Source organism: Siphateles boraxobius, unplaced genomic scaffold (genome assembly GCF_051911475.1).
Source record: "Siphateles boraxobius isolate OS27281-9 unplaced genomic scaffold, OSU_SipBor_1 2, whole genome shotgun sequence".
NCBI lineage: Eukaryota > Metazoa > Chordata > Actinopteri > Cypriniformes > Leuciscidae > Siphateles > Siphateles boraxobius.
Window position 1 is genome coordinate 11,508,337 of NW_027508810.1, and position 25,971 is coordinate 11,534,307.

At 36.5% G+C, this 25,971-nt stretch overlaps 2 protein-coding genes across 3 annotated transcripts; both read right to left on the reverse strand.

Moving 5' to 3' along the window:
• Nucleotides 1-14,384: 14,384 nt before the first annotated feature.
• msx2a (muscle segment homeobox 2a) lies at nt 14,385-17,656 on the reverse strand. 2 transcript variants are annotated; one of them, XM_077235900.1, is made up of 2 exons: nt 17,198-17,656; nt 14,385-16,482 (listed from the first exon to the last, which is right to left on the reverse strand). In XM_077235900.1, exons 1-2 carry the CDS (start codon nt 17,538-17,540, stop codon nt 16,028-16,030), a joined length of 798 nt encoding a protein of 265 aa, XP_077092015.1. In that variant the 5' UTR covers nt 17,541-17,656; the 3' UTR covers nt 14,385-16,027. The 2 variants fall into 2 exon arrangements, with proteins under 2 accessions (XP_077092015.1, XP_077092014.1); XM_077235899.1 differs by having other exon boundaries at nt 17,186-17,586.
• Nucleotides 17,657-22,830: 5,174 nt separating this feature from the next.
• LOC143744421 (uncharacterized) lies at nt 22,831-25,611 on the reverse strand. The gene is made up of 4 exons (XM_077235901.1): nt 25,198-25,611; nt 24,997-25,058; nt 24,805-24,913; nt 22,831-23,339 (listed from the first exon to the last, which is right to left on the reverse strand). The coding sequence occupies exons 1-3, from the start codon at nt 25,517-25,519 to the stop codon at nt 24,806-24,808; spliced, it is 492 nt and encodes a 163-aa protein (XP_077092016.1). The 5' UTR covers nt 25,520-25,611; the 3' UTR covers nt 22,831-23,339; nt 24,805.
• Between the last annotated feature and the right edge of the window lie 360 nt (nt 25,612-25,971).

Genomic DNA, 25,971 nt, shown 5'->3' on the forward strand with positions numbered 1-25,971 from the left:
TTACTTACTAATTAGTTAATCAGAGATTCTTGTTAGTTAATACCAATTACTGTTAATAGTGCGTTACCCGTTTGCTCCTGTGTAATTATTCATTAATGATGGAACAGTATTCTAAAGTGTTACCACTTATGGTATTGACTGATGAGAAAGTACATATGTAACTTTCTAACATGTAACTGATGACAAAGTAACCATGTACACAACCATTAGGACTCATGGTGTTAAAGTTCATTCCATTGTCTTTTGGTAAATTAAAGTGTTCATTCTTTCTTTGCTAGCATTGTGTTTGTTAACCTGTTCAAAACATGATCAACTTTACGTCTAAAAAATTCTTGAAATTACATCTCTGGATTCATAATTCCTCAGCACTCACACTCTTATTTTTCACTTGATGAAACTTGAATTGGAAGCAATAACAGACGGCAGGAACCGTGGCTCTCAACCTCTTAAACTTTCATTGGTTACCGTCATGTGCTTTTTGACACTGTGCAAAGCTGGCATAAATAGAGATAATAAGCTCAGCCCTGGCTCAGGGGAACTGGGGAGTCAAATTGTTTTTGTTTGCCAGCCTCCGTGAATGTGTAAGAGTCAAGCTTTCACAGCAGGGCCCTCAAAGCTGACATTCCCACTCAGCCTCAAATACAACACTCTCATATTAGACACAATAGGAAGCATATTGGATGAGTTATTAAACAGTAGATGCTGTGCTTTAGATTCAGAAACAGCAGTGAGTGAGTCATCACTGTCGTACTACATCGTGTTTGGTCTACGTCAGCTGACAGGAAACAGCGGGGCCACTGTGTAATTAGTGTAATGAAGAGCATTAGTATTGTATAGCATACTTGTGCATACAGACAGGTACCATAGGAGTGTATATTCAATTTACCAGCCCCCTATAAATAAAGTCACACACTGATGTAAAACTATTAAAGAAACTTTTGTTTCTCTTGTACAACTTTAAAAAGTGGCAACCTGAAACCTTAAAGAACTATTTTTGAACCCTTAAATATAGTTTGGTAAGTGTAACCTTATATATTTAGGTTGATTCGGGAATTTTAATTTTACTTATTATGAACAAACTCAATTCAATTAAAATAGATGTTACCACATGAAGCTCATTAATTCATTTATGTTGATTTAGTAATACAATAACAAATAATAATAAAAAGTCAAACAATGCTTTTGACTTCAATAAAATTAGTACATTGAGATGTTATATCATGTCATATATTTGGTGCCATCTAAATGAATTGAATTTATTCAAGTCAAAATGTAATTAATTAACATGAGGCAACCCAAACCCGTCAGTTTATATCGGACCAAAATAAATGTAATGTTTAGATCAGGTAGAAACAGGACCTAAAAAACAACAACTGAAAGTTGCCTTTCTTTTCTTTCTTTCTTTCTTTCTTTCTTTCTTTCTTTCTTTCCTTTTTTTCTTTATTTTCTTTTACAGTAGGTCTAGGTTATTTAAACATGGGTTTCAGTGTATTTAATGTTTAGATATGTAGCCCCAAATAGTATCTGGACATAAGCCACATTAAAAATGTACCATTTGAAACAAATTATCGAAGCGGTGACTGAAAATAATGCTAGAACGATGCTTTTCTCTTGCCTTTAGCTTTGACTTTAATCAGCTGGTGTCAAGGTAGTTTTTAGTGGATGCATGAAGTCAGTTCTCCTCAAGTTCGCACAGGTACCGTAGCAGTGTAACCACAGGTGAAGTTCATCGCATTAACTATGAACAACTGTGATCAACTAACAGTTCGAAGGCAGAAAGTTTCAAAATATCTTTTTGAATTAATTGAATCTATTGTTTCAAACCTAACACATTTTTTTCACGTAAAATGTCTTGCTTGAAAAGTGTGTTTGTGCTTGTTTTCTTACAGAAAAATTCCATTTGTATTTGTTATTTAATGCCAGGACATTCATACATTTTTAAGTGTAACTTTAGTAACTTGTGTGGTCAGTGTAGTAGCCTTTAGAAGTAAAGTTACTGATGACCTCAGAGAGAGAGAGAGAGAGAGAGAGAGAGAGAGAGAGAGAGAGAGAGAGAGAGAGAGAGAGAGAGAGAGAGAGGATGAGGTCCCTTAGAGAGAGACTTGCATAAGCAGTCTATTACCACAATTTTACGACAATGTCAGTTTTGGGCAAAATGTGGGAGAATCATGTCTATGTTTCACCATGTCATTGGTGACTGTCCTATAGCAGACATGTCCAGTAAATACGGGTGGGAGAAATTTGAAACACATTGCCTTTGTCGACGCTCTCAGTTGTATGAAAGGAGAATGATGGAAGTGCAATCAGTCCCTTTAGATTAATTTTATCCCCTCATTTAAAATGTATAGGCTGCTACTGTATGTATTACCAGAACTAATGCATTTCTAATAGCTCGCATACAATTGCTGTGACAGATTCATAAGGAAAGGGTCGGAAGCGGTGAGGGACACAGCGGTAATGCGTCTACACATCCACGTGTCGACTGATAGAACTGCACGTTTGATGTCAAAGGCTACATTGACTGCTATACATGCTGATGTCTTAATGCTACTGTGATGGTGAGTGATGGTTTTGTTTTTGCACAGCCGTTTAACCTGTCAGCGATGCTCTGTCACCCAGACCCCTCCCACAACCATTAGATTTGTAAATTGTAAACAGGCAAATCAGCGATCAGCATTATCCAACCTTATTATAAAGTAAAGATGGGTGGGTGCAGCCTTTTGGGAGCAATAACACATTGTACCGCTAAGATAAATCTCAGCAGCCATCAGGCAAACTCTGTATTAATCCATCCTAATCCTGCAGTCCATTCACATGTCAGGCCCAAATGGTGCATCCACTTTGCCAAAAGAAGCCCCTGACTGGGACTTAAGAGTGATGAGTAAATTTCCCTCCAAAAATGAAAACATGCTCAAGTTGCGTTAAAGAGATTATGCAAAATCAATTGACAAAAGACAATGGCTGTATAAACTGTGTTGACAATGCCTGAACCTGTGCCAGTGAATTCAGATGAAACTCCACTGCAGGGTAGTCATGCTGTTTCTGATCAGTGCCAGTTATTATAATTTCTTCATAAAAAAAAAATTATCCAAGTAAACTGATTTTTTGAATGTAGATGTTGTTTGTTTAATTAACATTCCAGAGTTCAAACAATGAACATTATTACAATACATATATAGAGTGCAAATGACACACCTTAAAGTCCCCCTGAAATCAAAATTGAATTTTGTTTTGGCTTTTAGTATGAATATGTTAGCCTTATACTGTTATCTATAAGCTAATGTGCTCCAAAACAATGATAAAAATTTGCATTTAGAAGATATTAGCATTCAGAACTTAGTGTCTCAGTTCTGCCAATATGGATCAATGATTTTAATGACATCACTCTGCACTTCAGTTTCTCATCAGATTTACCATCCAATCAAATGCTCTTTAGAATCTAAAGCATAGCCCCCTTATAAATAGACGAGGAAGCTGGATAAAATCGGTCACTTGTTTAAAAAAATGCCTATTTGGTGGATGGCACATAGTCCATTATATAGGTTATAGGGGACGTTTAAGACATTGTAAATATTTGGGGTGAATGAAGTGTGGTTTCACGATAGTGTCACTGAACCGCCGCAGTGCACAGCTCCGGTCCAGAGACATGATATCACAGGGTTGGAAGAATTGTATTGGTTTGAAAATGTTTTTTTTTTTTTGTGTGTGTGCTATTTTATCGATTCATTTTTGAAAACATTAAAATATTTAGCTAGCCTACCTATACACCCGCAATTGCGTCAATTTCCACCTGCATTATAGTGAATGCGGATGTTTGTACTGCGGTGAGTTTTTGTGCCATCTTGTGGTTAAGGGAAAAAGAAAAGAAAACCCAAAATGTCCCTTTTATTTTGTGACTTGAAGCAAACCAAGCAACAAGATGTGCTATAGGCTACACACATTCCGGGCAGTCCCGTGAAGCCATCACGATGTGACATTTACCCTTTAGTCCCCGAAAATCCCCACTCATTCATGTGTGTGTTCTTCTGAACGGATCCGATACACTCGCGGTTCATTTCTCCGTCTGCCCGGTTTTGCAGCGAGTGTTATTTTTCCTTATTTTAGTGTTTGTACTAGGCTATACACACGTTCTGCTGCTTCTTCCCATCAATCATGTTCTGGCACTGAGGCGCAGATTTGCGTTCACACATTGGGGCTTTTACGTGAAGCATTAGATGAATGAATTTCAAATAGTTTAAGAGACCTAATAAATTAGTTTGGGTTCAGTCCCATATGCATTCCTCCCAGCACAGCATGGGTCATGACGTGTTACAGTATTTGACACTTTGTTTAATTTACGTAGGCTAGTTGTTTATTTTATTGTCATATTTTAGTAACTGTCTCATGATGTCAGCGTGTTTTGTTATTAAACAGATAGGTCACCGATGTCAGATTTTTAACATGTTGCTGGCACAAACAGTAGCATCTAATAGCCTTTAAGGGAAGTTAAAATACAACATTTTGCATGTATCACTTGTAAAAGTAATTTAGGCTAAGTAAACTTTAAAAGTAAATAGTTTCTGATTTAAAATGTCTCGCTGTGATCAATTTAAGTAAAATAGCCTACATAAAAACATAACCAAAAACATAAAAACTAAAAACAAAAGTCACAGCAAGACTTGACATTTTAAATAATTTAATCAGAAAAGATTTTTTACTTGTAAATTACTTTTACAAGTCATAAAATCCACGCAAACTGTTTAAGTTATATTTTAACATCCCTTGTGATGCATATTTGATACGGTTTATGCCAGCAACATGTTGTGTGAGTGAATGAAGCCAGGCATAATGGATGTAGGCCTACGCTGTAAAAAAAAAAAAAAAATATTTGATCAATAAGTTATGACAACATATGCTTTTACATTGCTTTAACTCATCAAAATAAGTTAAGCAATTATCCACTTTTTTATGTTATAGAACAGAAGTCAGTTTAATGTGAAGTGAAATTTAGGTTGAAATGACCTAAATATCCAAATGAATTGTACCTACCTAAAAATTGAAGGCAGCATTTTTTTCATTTTTTTTTTTACAGTGTAATGTAAATTAGAGGTTGATGGTTTGGTCTTTCAAAAATAGGAATGCCCATTGAAGGACAGAGTCTGGGGAAGCTGTGTCATGTTTGAATGGATGCAATGCTAATGCGCTGCCCTTTAGGCCCTGTTTTTGAAGTGCGGCCTGTCCAATCTGACTAATCTCATCACATCACTGCCATTGGCGGACAGATGCCCTCTATCAACAAAACAAGACACCCGCCTCGCACTGAGAGGATGAGAGACTGAAGGGCTTAAGTGGATGAAAGTGAGGGAGAAAATTTGTTTCTTTGCATTCCCCCCAGAAAAACACATGAACGCCTTGGCAACATATGAAGAGTACAACATCTCAGCGGTGAATGGGGCTAATTTACAGATTGCGAAAGACAACGTTACCTCTGGATGCCGTTAAAGGCGCGGGGCACAATCAAGCATGAGATTCCTGTTTGCTGCCAACAATTAGACCTTCAACAAGGGTTTCCAGCTCTCTTATACGATGCTGCCAAGCATCCTGTGCGTCGGACTCACCTTAGAGAGCGCCTGAATTCCACAGCTGCATGAGTCATACACAACAAAATATTGATTATAAAGGAACAGAAAAATAGAGCTGATCAAGAAAGACACTTGCATTTAGAGTTAAACAATACATACACCTGCTGTCAAAGCTGTCACTTTTTCAAGATTCCGCCCCAGTGACAGCTTTTGTACCTTTTTTTTTCTGAGAGTTTACAATAGAATAAAGCTGAGGTTTGAGTCTGGCCTCACCGAAGGAAGACACACGTTTCAGCATTCAACAAAACAGCCTCAAATAATATTGCACCAGTGCCCACATTGAGGTAGAAATTCCAGATTCACAATAGAAACAGCAAATAGCAGGCTAAATATGGCCTGTTTGAAAAATGCGTGTGTCAAATGGGTTCCTGGGAGCCAGCCGACCCCCTCTGAAAAGGAAGAGTCAAATAAACTCAGCCGCAGCTGTGTAGGGATTTTGCATCCTGAATATTTTATATACAGTGTAATCCAGAAAATGAACAACAAGGGCTTTTAGTCTTCCTCAGTTTTCCCACTAAAAAATATAGGCCTAAATTTAGAATTTATTTATTTGAATTTACAATTCCCATTCATTTTCAGTTTTGACATAAACTAATAAACTTAATGCGATGCATATTGTGCTTCACTCAAAAATAAATGAACAAAATAATGATGGTTAACGGTTAACTATTTGCAGCTATTAGATTTTGTTTAAGTGCAAAATGCATTTATTCAAATGGTTGAAGGTACACTATGTAACTTTTGACCCTCTAGCGGTTAAAAAACAAAACTGAATGCATTTTGTGGACGAACATTGTTTCGGTTGTGCTTTGAGTGCATTGATCTACGTGACTGTGCGGATGAATATGGTTATTCTACTGCTTATAAAACATTCACTCCTAGACTTAAGAGATATAACTATTAGATGGAAAGGATCTCAAGCTGACTAGCTGAAGACGTTACTGTAGCTTTACCCATTAATAGACACGGCACTTCCTTGAAAATAAATTCCAGCACAGCGCTAAAACAACCATAATGAAATGACCCTTCACAATAGATAATGCTTTACATTGAACCCTGTTAGAGAGCTACATATGCAATTTATCTGTGCAATAAAGTACCTTACTCACCTGTTGAGTAATAAAAACACACAACATTTTTTTATTTGATTCTGGTTTTATCACAAGCTCTTTCACATTCTCTTATTGCTGGCAGACTCTCCTCTGTTCTGCCATTTTTAAAACAAGTGATTCCCTGGAGGTTCGAGATTAAGTGTGTTTCATGTCAACCTTTCTCACTCGTGACAACTGACCTCTGCCATTCCCACACCATACACACGTCAAAGTAGCCGGAGCAACTTTTCTTGTTTTATGGATATGACGTGATACAGACTGGCGAGTGAAGAGTACTCAAATTTCAAGCAAAAAAACATCCTGCAAGGTCTAAAATATGAACAGGCTTACTGTACCATAGTGAATTAGGGTAAGACAAAAACATGTTTTGGAAGAAGGATTTATTTAGATAAAATGTATTAACATTGTTAAAATATGGCTAGCTGTGGAACAAGCGACATTCACTTAGTTAAAATGAGATTGAAACTATTTGGATTTAATGATGATAAATATATAAACCTGGTTATTGTGCATTAGACTCATTCAGTTTTTAGGTCGATTACAGAAATATTACCTGTTTAATTTGTGTATGACTGACAAACATGCATCGCATTACGTTCATTATTTTGTTTATATTCAAATATAAACTATAAATATTATAAAATATAAATATTTGTTATATCCATTTGGATAAGTACACTCGAAAAATATTTTGTCCTAAATTTAAGATTTATGCAATTGAACTGCAATAAATCTTAAATTTAGGACAAAATATTTTTTGAGTGTACTTTTTTAAAAGTGGTTACTTGAAGCAAGTCTAAAAATCTAAAACCTTTAACTAAAACTTTACAAATGCCATTTATTAACGCATTGGAAAGTGATGTTGATGTTGCATGTTGACATATTTGCATCACATGCTGATTCCTTTGAGCAGTGATTCCTTTGTGCAGATATGCAAAAAATCTTGTCAAGCAACATTTTATCCCAAAATGATCACTAACCTAAATCTTATAATGTGCTGTTTTCTGCTATTACGTAACCTTGTGTTAAAACCCATCGGGTCTCTGAACTTGTAACGCAGATTAAGTGATTTGAACAGTCCTTTAAAAGTCTAGTCTTCATCCATAGCCATTTAGTTTTTGTTAAGCACGCTTAGAAACACAACCCAGGCCTTTTTCCTTTGATAAAAGCAAGAAAAGGGGCCGTATCTTTGCATGTCACATGCGCCCTACAGTCCGACTGAGAATTTGATGACTCACTCAAAACAAGAGCAACAGCTTCCAGAGGAGAAAAAAAATAAATATAAAACTGAAAACAGCTGCACCAACCTTCCCCAGTTCATGAAAGAGTAAAGCAAATATCTATGTGATTCTCATGATCCAGAAGCAGTGGCAGAAACGGTAACATGATTCTCTTAATATTCATTGGTCTGATAAATCCAGTTCATCCCATCAGTCAAAGAGAATTAGTATTCATTGAATGAAACATCTCCAATCCTAATACACACATTGAAGCAGATGCTGTGCCGTATAAAATCTCCCACAGCATTCCCACAGTCATCACATTCAACGTGCTATACAAACACTCCCTCACAGAGAGGTCAAAACACACTGTACTTTGTTGTTCTGACCTTAAAGCATGCACAGCACACATCCTTTGGGAACATTTTACATACATTGCATCTCACCCTAAAAATAGTTTTGTCGTTGTCGAATCAATGCAACAATCTGTGTCATTTCTACAGATGACCGAGTTACATTGCTGAGTGTACATTAACTAAACTCACGGGTCGTGGTTGAGGTTATTTAAAGCTGCTGTATTTTTAGTTCACTGGCTTTTTTTTTCTTTCTTTTAGCACTTTTGCTTTGCCAGTGAAATATTTATAATGGACCCAACCTCTAAGCTAAGACCTCTCAACCTTGCACATTGAGATTAAAAAAAAAAAAGCTCCACTTCCAGCCCGGAGATCAAAGTCACTGAAGTGCAAGCTCTCGTTCAGCAAAACAATGTCCACACCATTGGCATCAGAGGACCATAACTGTGTTGTTCTACATCCTGTGATGAAGAGTCATAGGGACGGAGATATAACATTCTCAGACAGTAATAGCCATGGGGAGAGAGCTGTGATCCACAAAGTGTTGGATGGGAGGATGTTCCTCTCTGAATGTGATTGGCTTCAAATCTGACACTCTTCAGCCTAAGGCGGCGGTTCTTAACAGGTTTTGCTTCAGGACCCAGTTTTTATATCGGACATCGAGTGATGATTGACGATCCAAGACCGTACCAAAACTGTTTAGCAAGATATGAAGTATACATAAACTGACTTTTAAATTTAATATTTTGCTTATTATTGGGTTTTAAATGTCTCTCTTTGATGGCTTGTCTTTTCTTTTTGGTTTTGTTTATGGTACTTGATTAAGTCACAAATGTCATGCAACCTGTGTATGTTAGCTTCTTCCTAATTGAATGCATTATGAGTTTGATTGGATACATGTCCATTTTAACAACAAAAGGAAGCATTTTGCCCTGTGTTTGACCCTTAAATAATTATAAGGCAGCAGCTTACACAAAGTATTAAACTATACATTTCAAAAGTTTTGGGGTCAGTAAGATGATATCAATTAATCTTATAGAAAGAAGTCTCTTGCTCACCAAGGCTGCATTTATTTGATCAATACTACAGTAAAAACAGTGACATTATAATATATTATGAAGAAATTAATAATTATAGACCAGTATTCTCCCGGTAATGTCTTAAGTTGCTGGGGGGAAAAAAATTGCAAATTATTTTATGCTGGAAAATATCAAATCAAAGATGGACCAAGGAGGTGTAGTTGGTTCTGTATTATTTTGGATTTTATGAAAGCGTTTGAAACTGTAAATCATACTATTTTGCTTTCTAGGTTATCAAATTTTAACTTGTCAGTTGAGGCCCTTATGTAGTATAAATCTTATGTATTAAATAGGAAACAATGTGCAAGAGTTATAAGTACAATATCAGAATATTTAGATTCTAATATTGGAGTTCCACAAGGATCGACTTTAGGTCCATTGTTGTTTAGTATGTGTATGTAAATGATTTACCAAATGTCTTCTCCCCATATGTTGATTTGTCAAATGTATTGATGGTGTTGTTATGTACATGCAAAAGGTCAGAACAAGGCTGACAAGGGTTGGTTTAAGTGGTTAATATAATATACAATTGAGAAGAACCTTTGGCCAGTTACCATTTACCTTTAGAGGAACACATGACTTTACTAGACTTCCAACAGAACTAAAGGAATGAAAACATACAAAAGGTCATTGTGGTTTCTCTAGAAAGATGAAAATGTGCTTACTATCCAATCAAAATTGCAGCCATTTGTAGAGATTCCTTTTGTGTTTGGGTGTTAAATTTTTGTTTGTTTGATACCATAAAACCTGCCAAGGGACTACAGAGGAAAATTTGCAAATTTTGGCTAAATCTGGCACCTTTTACATATTGTCATGTATTATTAATATACATAGTCCCTGATTAAATAAACAAACAAATAAACAAATATTAAAATGTTTTCTATTTGAATATATTTTCAAATGTAATTTATTCCTGTGATGCAAAGCTGAATTTTCAGCATTATTACTCCAGTCTTTAGTGTCACATGATCCTTCAGAAATCATTCTGATATAAGTTTATTTAACAGTAAGTTTGGCAGGAGAATGTTCAGGTAATCCAACCAATCAGGGCGAGAAGAGTCTTTCTCTCTCTCTCTCTAGAGATTCTCACTATTAAATAAATTTATTATTAGTTAGTTAACTAATTATTATTACTAATAGCATGCACATTACTAGGATATTGACTGTTTATTAGTACTTATAAAGCACATTTGAATGCCTTATTCTGCATGACCAGATTCTACATCTCGTAATCCTACCCAATACCTATTAACAACTACCTTACTAACTATTAATAAGCCGTAATTATGAGTTTATTGAGGCAAAAGTCTTATTTATTTAGGTAGGAGTGAGAATTGAACCCTAATCTAATGTGTGGCCAATATATATATATATATATATATATATATATATATATATATATATATATATATATATATATATATATATAATACTGACCACAACTTTTTGAACAGTTGTCTAGATCATTACACTGAGTATAGTGTTAGGATATAAAATTAACATTTTAGCATCTTGAATTTGAATAAAGTTAATTAAAATAAAGGTAAGCATCTACGACACCTGCATAACTACAGATGGATCTTCCTGGAGGATAGCTTTTAGACAGCTTCATTCCCCTGCTGTTAAGAGGCTGAATAAAGCGCTTGTTTGATAAAACACACCTGCTCAAGGGCTTTGAAGCGAGATAAAGGGATTTCCCATAATGACACCATCTGAAATAAAAAGAGTGTTTCATTTCAGCCTCAGGAGTAAAGGAGTCACCGCGTGCTCAGATACGACTCTTTTTATGCTGTGCTTCAGCTGAAAGATGAATTCCCATTGCGTGAATATACAGTGGCGGTTCTAGAGGGGGGGCCAGGGGGGCCCGTGCCCCTGTGACAACAATCTTGGCCCCCCTTGTGGCCCCCCTAAATGTGGAGTGTGAAATCATTTTTACAAAACTGTTTTTTTTTTTTTTTGCTATCGTTGTTATCGTTGTATGCGTATTACTTTTTTATTACTCTATCTTTGTGGATTTGCTTGTTCACGGGACAATTCGCGTCACATTCGCGGGAATCGCGGCAGAATAACGTCTGTCTCCTGCACGCGAGAGAGGAGAGAAGGAGAAAGCTGGTAAATGTCAGTTCAGTTGCAAGTTCATTCTTTATGTGCGTATCGGGTGTGCGATGTGTATTGTCTATTATGATATTGTAATCAATGTTTTAACTGTATACGATGCACTGTGAGCTGACATCGCATTTGTCTCTCGTCCTTTCACTGCTGTGTGCGGTTCATAGGTAGGCTATGTCCCCAAATTAGTTTATGTCTTATATTTATATCATATTTATATCGCTGTCTGTTGCATTGAGACTCTGCTACGGTTTCATTTTGAAATTCTAGTCGGCGAAATAAAGGGAAAACAAACAGCGATGATTTCTTGACTGAAATCCGCGTTTTGAAGGAATCACTTGCTTATTTCCCGAATGAATCAGCCGTTTGAACGAATTCGTTGAATGAATGAATCCTTCAACTCACTTATTAAGACAGTGACTTGCCGCCGCCTACTGGCGGTTTTAGTTTCATATTTAAAGTACCCTTTAATTAAAACGTTAAAAGTAGAAATAATTTCATGTTTAAATATTGATTTTAAAAAAATCTCATAGCTTTATGCAATTGTGAATGGAGTGTAAATATATTAATGCCACTTCTGTGTCTCCTCTAGACTGCAAAGATGGATTTTGATTAAATGATTTAATTTGACTGGTAACAGTGGTACTGTATAATTATTGTATAATTAAGTATTATTGTATAAATAAGTATAATTACTGTATAATTTGAATGTTAGTATTTGACATAAAAGGTGATTCATAACTCTAAATAAGTTTAGAAAGAATGTCCATATATAGGTGAAAATGCCTCTGGAAATCAATTTAAGGTGGCAAATTAAATTAATTAAAAATTAATTAAAAAATGAATTTCGGTCCCTGCTGTTAACTGACCACTGCATAGAATATTAAAAAATATGAATATCTTTGTGAGTCTGCTGTCAAAAACAGGCCTAAACCAGCCATGTCACCAGCACAAAAACAGAATCAGTAAAATATCATCTAATCATCAACAAAACATTGAAAATATTGAGATATATTTTTGTCAATATCGCACACCCCTAATGTACGGTATGAATTTTGATTTCTTCAGGTTTTAAAAAGCCTTAAATTCGATTTTAAAAAGTGTGCAGGAGCCCTGTAAATGGTTCGACATGGTAACCTAGCAAGTAAATTAATTAATACGCTTCTTGGTCCCCATTGCTTTTGCTCTATAGTTCTCACCAAAATGGAGAGAAAGAATGACATCATGTCAATTACAGTTACTGTGACTAATACTGAATATGTAATGCAAATGTAAAAATATAATGGAAATGCAAATACATTGTTGAATGATTATAAACATGGTATTTTGCCTGTTAATGCAGTGCAGTGCAGAAAATGATATGACAACAATAAGGTCTAAATGCAACTGGCCCCTCTAACAGCACAACTGGCCCCAGCTTGGCCCCCCCAGTTGAAATGGTCTAGAACCGCCACTGTGAATATATCTTTCTCCATCTAATTTGACATTTAATCTTAACTGTGATCTCGGCACATTGATATATGCACTGTTCATCATACAGTTGCTCATTGTTTCTTCATTTATCTTACAGATTTTTCATCATTGAATCATTCTCTCAGTCAGCCTCTTGTTTTAAGAAAACATGTTTCTCCAAAGCTTAGTGAAGAGGAAAACACAAAGTCAGAAGTTTGTTTCTCTCAGACTGGTTTTGCTGCATGCTCTGCTGAGCAGAGAGATGCCTGAGCCACTGGTCATGTTGGCAGGTGTGTGCAGCTCAGCACAGCAGCATCGGTTGGCTTCTTTTACTCCCCATCAGAGCCATTGTGCTCTTTGTCAATCAATTGTGCACTCCTTTGAGCAATTACCACAATTTATTCCACCTCGGACACACCTTGCATATTTTGTGTAAACATTGCACACATATTATTTTTTGCTCCTCCGAAGATGGAAGTTGTATTTGGTCTATAAAAAATGACATGCATAGGAAATTTGTTCACAGATGCAACCTTGAGCAGGTAAAAAGGTTGCACTTGTGTGGCATAAAATACAACCGGGGTCTATCCGATGATAATGGTATGTACTTACATTCATTTTTTTCTACCATTATTTCTGTTGTGAAACATAAAAATCATGTGTGCACAGACAGAAGGGCTTTTGTTTCACTAAAATGTACTATGCAGTGATAAACGTGGTGTTACAATAAATATAGACAAAATAAATATACTAATAAATATAGATACATTATAATATAAAATATTTTTTGTAAACTTAAAAATAATATATATATATATATATATATATTTTTATTCAATGTGCATTGTCAATGGACCGTCTTTTCTTTATTTTCTCAGAGTAATTGCTACATCTAGTGGACAGTTAAAACACAGATTTAATAAGGTGAATGTAAGTAGTTACATTGCTTACATAAGAACTGAGTAATATTAATTCACTACATGTATTTACAATAGAGTTATGATTAGAGTTAGGTCAATGGCTAGTTGTAATTCTGCATAATTTACTGTTATTACCATGGCAAGTACATGTAGTAATGTGTAACTAAGTCACTTTAAAATAAAGTGTTTACGAAATAATTTATCAGCTTTTTTATTTAATAAAAGAGGGTAAATGAAGTAATAGCATGGTAAAAAAAAACGTTCAAACTTTTGTGCATTCCCTCATTAATGAGAAGTTACTGATTAGATACAATATGGTTTTAGTTTATATAAATAGTAGGTTTTGACTTTTATAAGCTTATAGAGCAGGAAATTCAGATAGTGTTGCAATGTGCCTATAGTGACTTTGTTTTATCTATTGTAATGAATTATTGTGTTTCAGTTAAATTATAATATAAAATTATGCTAAATGAGAGTTTTTAGGGTCAGTGAAAGGCAATTATTTAGTAAATGGTTCATTTTTTCTCTCAGGCTCATTTAATAACTTGAAGTGCTTCATGAATAAATACAATAAAAGCTCCATTTTTAGACCTCCCTGCTCATAGTCACAGTGGATCAAAGCCTTCCACTCAATGGACTGAACAGTCAGAACAACTTGGCATGAGGATCTTTTGAGTTTCAACCAAGATGAAGTGAAACTACCCTCTTGGGTCAGTTTTTTTGTGCCACAGAAAGATCTGTTATCAAACTAATGTTTTAAAAACAAAGAGATGGAAATAGACTGTGAAATGACTGCTAATTGTGACATGGGTTTACAGTAATGGGAAACACTTTGTTGGTGCCAAACAATGCCACAGTTAAGCGTGCAAAACAAGGTGAAGCCAACCAACCATGTAATGTTTTTAAGCTCTCATACACCATTTCACACTGGTGGAGTTAAACTTGGAGGGTAAGGACAATTACTAAAGGGTCTGGTCGATGTAGAGCTCGGCATTCACAATCAGTTAAGGCTCAAAGTCAAATTACGATACAAAGCCAAGGGTATTTTTAAAAGGGTAGACCATGCGATGAAGACCTACCAAGGGACATGCTAAGACATGGTTGGTGTCTATGGAAAATAAGCAGTTGTGTTCAATCACTCCGGCTCAGGGACTGTGACTGAAGGGGGCTATTATATCGGGCTATTTTTACTGTGTAGATACCCCACATATATGTAATTACACCAGTAGAAGATTATAGATTATTTCATGGAAAGTCAGCGATACAACAAAGCCAATTAATCCATCATAAATTACATGCAACATTGAATTTCTTAGAAATGCATCAGGTCAACACATTCCTTGGTCGCAGCACACAGAGAGATTTACGAACTTCAATACTTACACGGCTAACCCAGTGTTTTAGTGCGTCATGTAATGACACCGTTTAATTAACTTTCCTGGGACCACCAGCATGAAGAGAGATCCAGAGGTCAACCAGCATTTCCACTGATTATGAGCACTGACGCTTAAAAAAAAAACTCTTTTCAGCAGCTCAATTTAAAAAGCATTAGCAATCATGCGACTTGAAGCGTGAGCTGATCTCCTAAAACACCCTTAGAAATCTGAGCAAAAAAGGTTTAATCTTAGTAGTTTTTCCTCTAAAATTTCCAATTAGGAAATGAAAAAATACACAGGCCTAAAATTGGTGTATTTCTAAATCAGCTCATTCTGTAAATCAAGTGTAAAATATGTTACATTTGCTTCTCATAATCATTTGAATTGGGATTCATTATACAAAAACACTTTATTCTAAGGCTATGCGGTAAAATCATTAATGTATTTGACTTTTTCTTTAGTGTGACTTACTATATTTTAATGGAAAACATTGGGTAATATAACATCCTAAAATGCCCTGGCTGGAAAGTTACAAGAACGGCATTTTGTGACACTTTAAAATCAGAAAACTCAAACCTGCAAGTCTACGTTTCATTTGTTCTTTGTGGTTTCCAAAGCAGAATAATGTCGCAAAGATTAAAAATGAACATGTAAAGTAATCCGGTGCATTTATAAAACCTAATGACAACCCATGTTGATGTGTTAAACCTACAAATGTCAGTCCAGCAGATAAACCAGAAGGGTTTCCACGAATGATATTGATGCAATAGTGTGTATAAGATCCTCTAGACTGGCTCCACAGAGTAGCCGTCTTTGGACAGAGGACACATAGTGTAACCCACCGGAGTGGAGTATATTCCTACAGGTGCGAAGGGCAGCATATGTCTGCTGAAAGGGAAAGACTGTCCACACAATAGTGCTGCAGTCTGGGCTTGCGTACAGAGAGGGAACGGTAGAGTGAGGCCCGGATGCAAGATGGGTTTGCTGGTCATTTTGAGCCTCTCCAGCTCTGCCTCCTGCAGTCGCTTAGCCTTCGCTCTTCGGTTCTGGAACCAGATCTTCACCTGTGTCTCGGTCAGGCTGAGAGAGCTGGAAAACTCAGCGCGTTCTGCGATGGACAGGTATTGCTTCTGACGGAACTTCCGCTCGAGGGCCAGGAGCTGCGTAGTGGTGAAAGGGGTTCGGGGTTTACGGTTTGTCTTGTGCTTTCTGAGAGTGCATGTTGAGGGACTCGGTGGACCTGTAAAATAAGTTCATAAATTAGCTTGTAAAAGACTTGGTAATAAACAGCTCGGGCAGGTGACTAATTTGCTTTAACACAGAGCAAACTCCAGATCAACTCGACTGTATACAATGTCTGAATGCTTTAATTGGAAATCATATATTTATGTTTGAAGATGACTTTTTTTTGTCTTGATCATGTAACACTGTAAAATCAAATTAGTTCGACTTACTGTAAAAATTACATGATCAATAAGTTATGACAACATAGCTTTAACTAATTGGTTTAGCAATTTTCAACTTTTTTTTATATTTTATACATTATACAAGATAGAACATCCAAGTTGATTGTACTTATGTACTTATTAGATTTTTACAATTAAGTAAAGTTATAGAACAACTGTTGGATTTTACGGTGTATTGATTCATTTTAAAATGCATTCGTTTGCAGGGCACTGTTCCTTATGTATTTCCTATTATATCTGGGGGGGGGGGGGGGGATATAAATCACAATTTACAATGAAGACATGTGGTTAACCCTGCTAGAATCACTCAATAAAAATCACACACACACACCAGTTGATTACAAAAATGGCTCAGAAAAGTTAGTTTTGAGACAGGCTCAATTATTGTGTACAAGATGCCACATTGTATACCCTAATGTCATTCAGGCACAATAATGTTATGACTTGTATCAAAAATCGTTTTTTGGTTTTTTTTACCTGGTGACTTGCGTGGTGATGGTGATAGTCTGTGTTTATTGATCCAGGAAGAGTCCTCTTTGACAGATTCACGACGTTTGGAGGAATATATCACGGATCGATCATCCTGATTTATTATGCATGGCATCTGACTGAGTTCCTGTGAAGTTGATTCACTCCTTCCCTTCTTCGACATGAGGGCTTCGACGCTGAACGGGAGACTCTGCGTGCGAACCGAGCGCTCCTGCGGAGATGACCGTGAACCATGATCATCTTCATCTTCATCGGAGGACACTTTACCTTTATAATTAGCTGAAATCATTCCGCGTGAAATAGCTATATCTATATTCCACATGGAAATATGAGAAACAAGCATTAACCTGTAGGCTCGCTCTTCGTTGCTTAACTTTTACATGACTAACAGTAACTTGAGAAAAGTTACAAGACTATCCAAAGTTTGAACCAATCATCGTTCAGTCAGAGGCTGCGTCTAAACCCAGAGAGCCGCCTACTGCGCCTTTTAGACATCCTGAGACACAATGAGTGTTTGTAGGGAGATGAAGCGTGATTGCCTCTTCAAGAGGGAGATCCTTAGCCGTTAAATGATACTCGGATAAAGAGGTTATATTTAGACCATAATGTGGTGTTTATAGTGAGGGAATATAAAAGCTAAAATTAGACTTCTTCAAATTACTCTGGCATCAATAATTTGTAGGATGAATCAAGTTTGTCACATATGAAGTCAGCAAAATTTGGGCACTTTTTTTTGGTAAAATATAAATGTATATAAAAATCTATTTTTCCCGACCTACACTATAAATGTTTTAAACAAATGATGTCTCTCGAATCTCCAATGTTTTTTTTTTTTGAAGGAATATGGTTGAAGATATAGAGATTTAAAAAAAATGATATTTTTAATCTACAGCTGTAAGTTTGCAAGAGCTGTTTTAAAACAATATATCTTTCAAGAATTAGGACTCACTCAAGTTTGAATGGATTTAATTTTTTATTTAAAAACAACAACAGCAACAATTTATTAACACCTAAATACAGCAACAGCAAAACCTGATAACTGATAACATTTGTGACATACGTTTGGAGGGGACCAAATGGTTCAGGCTAGCATGTAAATTACAGTAATTATATTGTTGTTGCTATTAACACCTTGTAATTAGGCTCCTGGAAACCGGGTCTTTTTTACCAGGATTTAACCGTAATACCGGAAAATTGCTACCCTCTCTAGGGATATGGCGCCCACTCATATAGCACGAGTCTATCAATCTGAACTTTGCTCTGCTTTGTCAGAGTTCACAAGTAAAATGCAGTGGAATGCACTGAAAATCAAATAGAATTAAAAATGAAGGAAAAGGTTTGAAAAAATATGCATTTAATGTTAGAATCTTTGCACAATCAAATCAAAACAAACTTAACATGCAACTCCTTTTTTTCCCCCACTGGAGAAGTTGCATTGCACTGTGGTAATTATTTGATTCCAAGAGAATGCAGAAGTACAAGTCAGTCCTGTCAAAACTAACACTTAAGTGTCTCCACCAAGTCTGGGCTCCTGCACCATTATTACAGCTCTCCAGAAGAGTCATACTCTGTAATCGTGACAGGTTTAATTCTGTGGCAAAGGCCTTGGCTTATGGCTTCATTAAGCTTTATGAATCACTGTGTTCGCATCACTAGCGTTCTATACTTAAATGCTTTGGGAATCATTTTAGCATTCACCTTTACATATCCCCCTCTGTAATAGCAGTGATTAGGGTGCACTCTTGGGGTTAAAAATCAGGCTAATTTGTGTTCTTTTGTGGTGTCTTTAAAGTCACTTAGAATGTTAAACTAGAGAATTAAGTGGAAGAAAAGAAAGTCATTGCAGGAACAGCATATTGTCCTCATTAGTGGAAAAAGAGAGAATGTCCGGAAGTTCACTCCTGCCAATACTGTCCCATAATATGTAATATGTACAGGGTCAACACTGGAGGGAATTGACCAGATAATCCTTGACAAGGATGTGGCTGCTGTGGCCTGTGGCGCTGTAGACAAGACAGATTGTTATAGAGCATGGGCCAAAAGGAATGATCGTTACAGAATTGCTACATGGGAACGCACACCAGGTGGATTGGAACAACTGTTCAGATATTGGGTGATTATGATTCGATTAAAGACCTAATTACATTTTTCTGTGGAAAAGGAAAAAGAACGTGCAGTCAATAAGATTTGACATCAACTGCCATTGCTACATGTTTTTTTCCATTTGAAAGCGATCCTCACACAATTTGGTCTTCATTACTTTCGTATACAAACATGACATGAACTAAAGAGACAAAACTGCAATGCAATAAATGTTAAACACAACACAAGTTTAAATGCGTAGTACTGGCACTACTCCCTTATTTACAACATGCTTTACAGTGAAATTACTTTTTTAATTGTTTGGCCCAGATTGCTTTTGAGGGTCAGTGAGCAAATGATCGTAAACAACTTCCACTTCTATTTCAGTAACAAATCCATGTTAGAGAATGCACATGATGATATAATCACTTTACCCATCAGTTTTATTGCTTGCTTTGGCTTGTTATTCAACAACGGACCCCAACTGACACTGGACACAAAGCGAACTGCATCATTTTAAGTACTACACGGTTCAGCTGGATTGAGAAAATGCTGTCATTTCATACCGATAAAGGTTAAAGGAAGTTCTGAATATATTGCTTGACGTTTTATACAATACATTTTATAAATGAACACAAAATGAATCCTGTTAGTTGTACTGATTAAACCATTTAAGGTTCATTTTGTACCAGACTGCTGAATTAAAATTGCTTGGGAACATAAAACTTGCATTTACTTAATATCCACAAATGACCATTTCTTAAAAAAAAAAAAGAGAGAGAGAGAGAGAGAGAGAGAGAGAGAGAGAGAGAGAGAGAGCAGAAGCCAAGAGTTAAAATTGCCTAATTCAATGTGAAATTATGCAAATATACAAAATTAGAGATTTCAATTTGGACCTCTTAACAATTTCACTGTTCAGTGCCTTTAAACATTCATTTCTTCTCATTAAGCACACTGAAATGTAAGCAGACCATTATGCACAATTCATGTCCCTGGAGACGGAATATTTGATGTGGCAGACAACCTCACTTTTAGGAGTGAGCTGCCCTACGGGAACATTCAGTTCATAAATGCAGCACAATATCAAAGTTGACCCTATTTTTTCAGATTATAGAAAAAACCACCAGATGAGGCTCTTCACATGGCTAGTAAGAATGACGTTCAGCCCAACTGCACGCGGCTAGCGTTCGTTTGAAAGCTCTTTCCATTAGACCCCATACGGTGAAATATGCAGTGCCAGTCAGGAAGGAAGCCACACACTATGACTGAACGCCTGTTAAGTGCGAGCTCACATACCAATAGAGCATACACAGTGAGCCTAATGTTTCTGACACAGCTGGACTGCCTGTCTGTGTCCCACTTGGCTATATCTGGATCCAGGTTCTTATTAAGCCCTCATCAGGGTGAAGCGCTTGAAGGCTTCATCCTTACACCAGTCTATTTCCTCAAGGCAATATGCAATTATACCTGTGTGCTAGAAGTTAAGATGACAAAACCATTTCTGGGGAAAGTAAGATGTGATTTTGATCATTTCACCAGGAATCATTTTGGTGTGGCTTCTAAGTATCAGTTTTTGAGGAATTCTTTTCTCAGCTGTCACACAAGCAACTGCACTCTGTGGTTGCTTCTACCAAGGACTTTTTTTACAGCATGTTTTATAACTCAAGAGGTAGAGGACATTTTAGTGCTCTCTGTCACACAGTGAATTAAAAGCCATAAAGCACTGGTTAATGAGATGGTTTGAATGAAGCCTCATTGTCTGCGCTCTGTCTATTGAATATCATTCACAATCAGGAATTTGGTCATGTTGGGCTTGGCCTCACCAAAGCACGGACAAGACCACATCCTGGGAACTACATGTCCTGCGTTTCTCAGTGCGATCCATTCACAGGTACACTCTGCAGCAGTAGCAGCAGCAGTCAATTGTTATTGGTGGTAATAACGCTGTTCGAGCAGCATCTACAAAGTGCCTATGCTTTCACTATATCTCCTCCCATGTGCCTCAAACAAAGAGCCAACTAATTCCAGCTATTCACGGGGTGACATTTCATCAATTATGGATGCTGTCGTTAAAAGGAAAGAAGCAGTGAGGCAAAGGATGTGCAAATGTAACCAGTAGCATTAGGTGTGTGTGCCAGTGTAAAAGCGAGTCATTGTCTTTGTGCTGCTTTGTGTGCATCTAGCCACATCAAGCCTGCGCAAAGCTGACAGCAAAGACCGAGAAGTAAAGAGATTTGATCTGTCTGCTGCTGCTCATTTATAACATAATGTGTCATTAAACACGATATATTAAATCTGAAAGATCTATGGTGATGAAAATGAAAAACTGTATTGTTTTGAAGTTCAATGAGCCCTGTGAAGCTAAATTCAAAAGGAGCCTAAAGCAGGGCTGATCACAGAAGATACTAATCTGCTGCCCAAAACATTATTCACGTGATTTACTACAAAAGTAGGCATGAATATATAAACTGAATAAAACAGTTGTAATTGTCATACAGTGTTTGGAGATTGTGTACATTGGTGCAGTGTGGTCCGATATCACTGCATTCTGCGAGAGATAATTTGTGTTTTCCCTGCTTATCCGCACATCATTACAAAAAAAGGACATTAAGCAAACCCTGCTCATAAACAGTGCTAAAGAGAAGGTGTGGCTCCACTTGCATAGCATGTTTCAACACATGAACCTAAATGAACCTGTTGGTGAAAATAATTACAGCTTAATTCAGTGTTGGAATCCATATCAAATGTTCAAGGCCCCGATGTCACGCAGCTCATTGTTCTGGGCTTTCTTTCTTCTTAAACCCTTGTTTAACACTTTATGGCAGTTTGATTCATATTTATTCAATTGATTTCAATTGCTGATTCATCGTGAGAAATTCAATTTCAAGAAACAAACTAATTGTAAGGGACATAGGCCTATAATCTATAGTGAAATGCATGTTTAGCTGGTTATTGTGAGAGATCTAAACATCGCTGAACCATTCCTTTTCTTACCCGAGTTCTATAATTTATCCTAATCTACAACAAACATTTACAGTAGTTGCATTTAACCTGCATTTAATCTTAGAGATCTACCCACTGCCATTTAGCTGATGCTCAAGGAAAACACATAATCATCACAGGCGCCCAGGAGAGGGGCCTAAACTATAAGCATCATTGTCTGTAATCAAGCCTTGGGTTTATTGCCCCATTATACAGCCTTGACTTGACAACATGATTCATATATCTCAATTGAAATATCTAAGGTCATGTTCTCGACAATAGCTTCCCTGATGACTTCTGCCACAAACCCATAACCTGCAAGATGTTGAGCTCTTTCTACAATGGAAATGTAATGCAATTTTATCGTGGGTAAAACATTTACTGATGATTGTTTTTCCTAAATTATAAGTCTACAATAATTTTTGTTGCTGGGTTTAACCCCCAGAATCTGTAAAAACCTTATGAGCGTTTGTTTTGTGTTTTTTTTTTCCAACAAATGACTTGACGTGAAATAATGCTGTCACTATAAGGCTTAACAAACATTCACACTACAGCAAGGCAAAAACAAGTGGGGAGTGAAACAGTGTTTTAGTGATTAACAAAGTCATTTAAGTTTCATTTACAAACCAATATGTACATTACTGGCATGAATGAACACTGTGTTAACAAAAACACATTGGAAGGCTATTCTCTTTATATATATATATATATATTAAAAAAACAGCTAGTAAATGTAATTAAAATGCAAAGCGTGGAGGTGGGAGCCTCACTGCAGTTTATGTAGCTGCTCTTAATTTTGGAAATATCACCATCTAGTGGTTATCTGTAGGTCATACTCATTTCCTCTTCTTCAATATATTAGTTCTGATCATTTAGATTTTAAACTTATATATGACTTATTAGGCATATAATAGGCATCTCTTATAACTTATTAGGCAATTTAACTATTTATGAACAATCATATGAAAAGGTGCACAAATAAAAGCTCATCCTATTGCCCTCTAGTCTCGCTAACAAATGACTTTGCCACGTGAACAGCATTCTTTTCCTATTTAAAATTCACTGGATGCGGTACCACCTGAAATTAAAACCAGATGAAAATCAGCTGTAAATCATACTTGACACTCAAGAATGTTGACATGTTCAACAAATTAAGGTCTAAAAACTAAATTTGTAGGTACAAAGGATTTTAGAAACCAACAGGCTTTCAAATGGCATTAAGAACAGTTAACCTTTAAGTAAAAATTCTGTCATTATTAATTCTCCTTAATGTTCTTCACACAGCTCTTTCTCATACATAATTTCAGTTTTTCCTAACACTAAAGAAAGCTTATAATAGCCTAGTGCAGTCACAGTGCAGACTAAAGCGGTGTCCCAATTCAGAGGCTGCATCCTTCGAAGGCCGGATTCAAAGGCCGGTTGCGACGAAGACTGTCCCAATTTGACAGATCTTTCAAATGTGGCTTCCAAATGCGTAATTCGTTTCCTGTGCAATGAAGGATACAACAGATGGATCCTTCGTGGCCTTGCCTACCCCAGAATTCATTGAGCCCCAATGACGATAGGATTTTGTGAGAGAAATTGCAAAATTACACTTTTAAACGCAAGTATTGGGTTTCAGCTTACTCAAATATCTGATACAAATGTAAAAAAAAAAAAAGAAGAAAACCTTTAAAGCTGTTCAAATGCTGACATATCTTACTAAGGTGCAATTATATACACAGAAAAAATTATATGATCAATAAGTTATGACAACATATAAAAAAGATGAAAATTGCTTCACTTATTTTGATGAGTTAAAGCAATGCAACAACATAAGTTATACAAGATTCAACTAATTTTTCTAAAGTCAGTTTAATGTAATTTCAGTTGAAATGACTTAAACAACCAAGTTGTTTGTACTTAAAAATTTAAAGCAGCAACTTTTTTTACAGTGTAGTTTATACACTTTATTACAGAAATTGATTTGTTTTCAGACTGTTTAAGATAACTTTCGAAAAAGTCTAGTACAAATGTTACTGTCACTCATCACAGTCAACGTTGCTAGGCAACAAGAACAATCCTCAGTAGGCTAGACCGTCCCATTTAACAGTGCTTGGTACGACCTTTGTGGCCTTCAGACGCATGGTCCATCTCTGTAGAAAAGAGTATAAACTATATATATATTCGTATATCTTAGTAAGATTTGTCAACAAAAAGATTATACAATATATACAATCGTATCTTAGTAAGATATGTCAACATTTGAACAACTTTAACGTTTTTTTTATCTTTACATATCATTAGATATTTGAGTAAGTTGAAACCCAATATTAATGTTTAAAAGTGTAATCCGGCAATATTCTTAAAAAAAATCGTGTCTTCACTGGCGCATAATGAATTCTGGGGCAGGCAAGGCTGGGAAGGATCCATCTGTTGCATCTTTCATTTCACGGGAAACTAAGGATGCATTTGAAGGAGCCTTCGAACTGGGACGTCTGTAGCTATAGTGACAGCACTTTAAACTTTGTAACTACCCCTTTAAATGCAGACAATGGGCAAACCTCATTTGCTTCCTCTCAGCTGCCTCAAGGTGAGTAACCGCTCTCTGATGACCCTGTTCTCCTCCAACATTTTCTTGATTGTGCTCAATACATCCTGTTTTGTTTGGGACTGACATGGAAAAACAACACCACCACATTGTCATGAAAATCAAAATAAAATGCCATAACATTCTGAAACTATACCAAACCCACCAATTCCTCTGCTGCTGCTTGGTGATATCTTGGTTGGAATTCAAAAGTATCAGACGAGGGCCCTTTACACACACACACACACACACACACACAAAGCACAGAGAAAACATGCAACTAAATTCATTTTGCTGTACACAAAAGAGTGATATGAAAACCTGTGCGTTTTAAATGACTGCATGAGTGGATGTGGTCCACACGCACCTCCATGAGCGTCACGTTTGGGGCGCTGTGATTTCCCGCCTTCGGGTGCCCTCAGATTAACTGTAGATTTGTGATAGGTCCTCTTATTGGAGTAAAACCTCAAAAGTTGGTTTATTTTCATCTTTCTTGAGAAACATGGTGTTATTTCTGGACTTTTGATGTGGAGCAAGGGTGAGGGAGTAGCATCTTGAGTCAACCTGTTCAAATTCCTACTCAGTTTATGGTGTTTGCTATTTTCCCCGGTAAATCCCTGTTTCTTGAAAAGTTGTGGCGACTGAGAGCTGAAGCTCGGTGTGTAGATAAATTTACAGTAAGTTGCCATTGCTGAAGACGAAACCACACTTTACGAACTAAAATTCATAAATTAACGTAATGTGAAACTTAAACTGTTCAAATTTATAAACGCCAGAAGAGGTCGAGCTCATCAACGGTCACTTCAGGTTTGAAATGGAGGCCGCTCAATCACACGCGCAGTGCAAACCAACCGATATGCACTTAAAGAAACAGTTACGCAATAATGAATTCATAAAATAAAATAATATATTATCGTGTTTCGTATTCCAAACCCGTTACTTCCTCATTTGGGGAAATATTTTGCTCCCCAATACAATGGAATTAAAATAGCTTATTTTGTGTTCTGTTCTAGACTTAATGCCATAGCTTTGCGTGAGGAACAACCAAACTTCTGCATGATCAAATCGATTTAAAATATTAGGCAGCTTTCAAATCAAATATGGCGCCTATGACGACATGCGGACGAATAAATTATGACAA

Excerpts from the sequence above, each read along its gene's own strand:
- msx2a (XM_077235899.1), bottom strand. The coding sequence starts at position 17,540 with ATGCTTGTTTCTCATATTTCCATGTGGAATATAGATATAGCTATTTCA. Across the intron at positions 16,483-17,185 it reads ATCACCACGCAAGTCACCAG|GTCCACCGAGTCCCTCAACA; the intron begins GTAAAAAAAACC and ends CTTATTTTACAG.
- LOC143744421 (XM_077235901.1), bottom strand. The coding sequence starts at position 25,519 with ATGGCAACTTACTGTAAATTTATCTACACACCGAGCTTCAGCTCTCAG. Across the intron at positions 25,059-25,197 it reads CAAACGTGACGCTCATGGAG|GGCCCTCGTCTGATACTTTT; the intron begins GTGCGTGTGGAC and ends GTGTGTGTAAAG. Across the intron at positions 24,914-24,996 it reads AAGCAGCAGCAGAGGAATTG|TCCCAAACAAAACAGGATGT; the intron begins GTGGGTTTGGTA and ends TTTCCATGTCAG.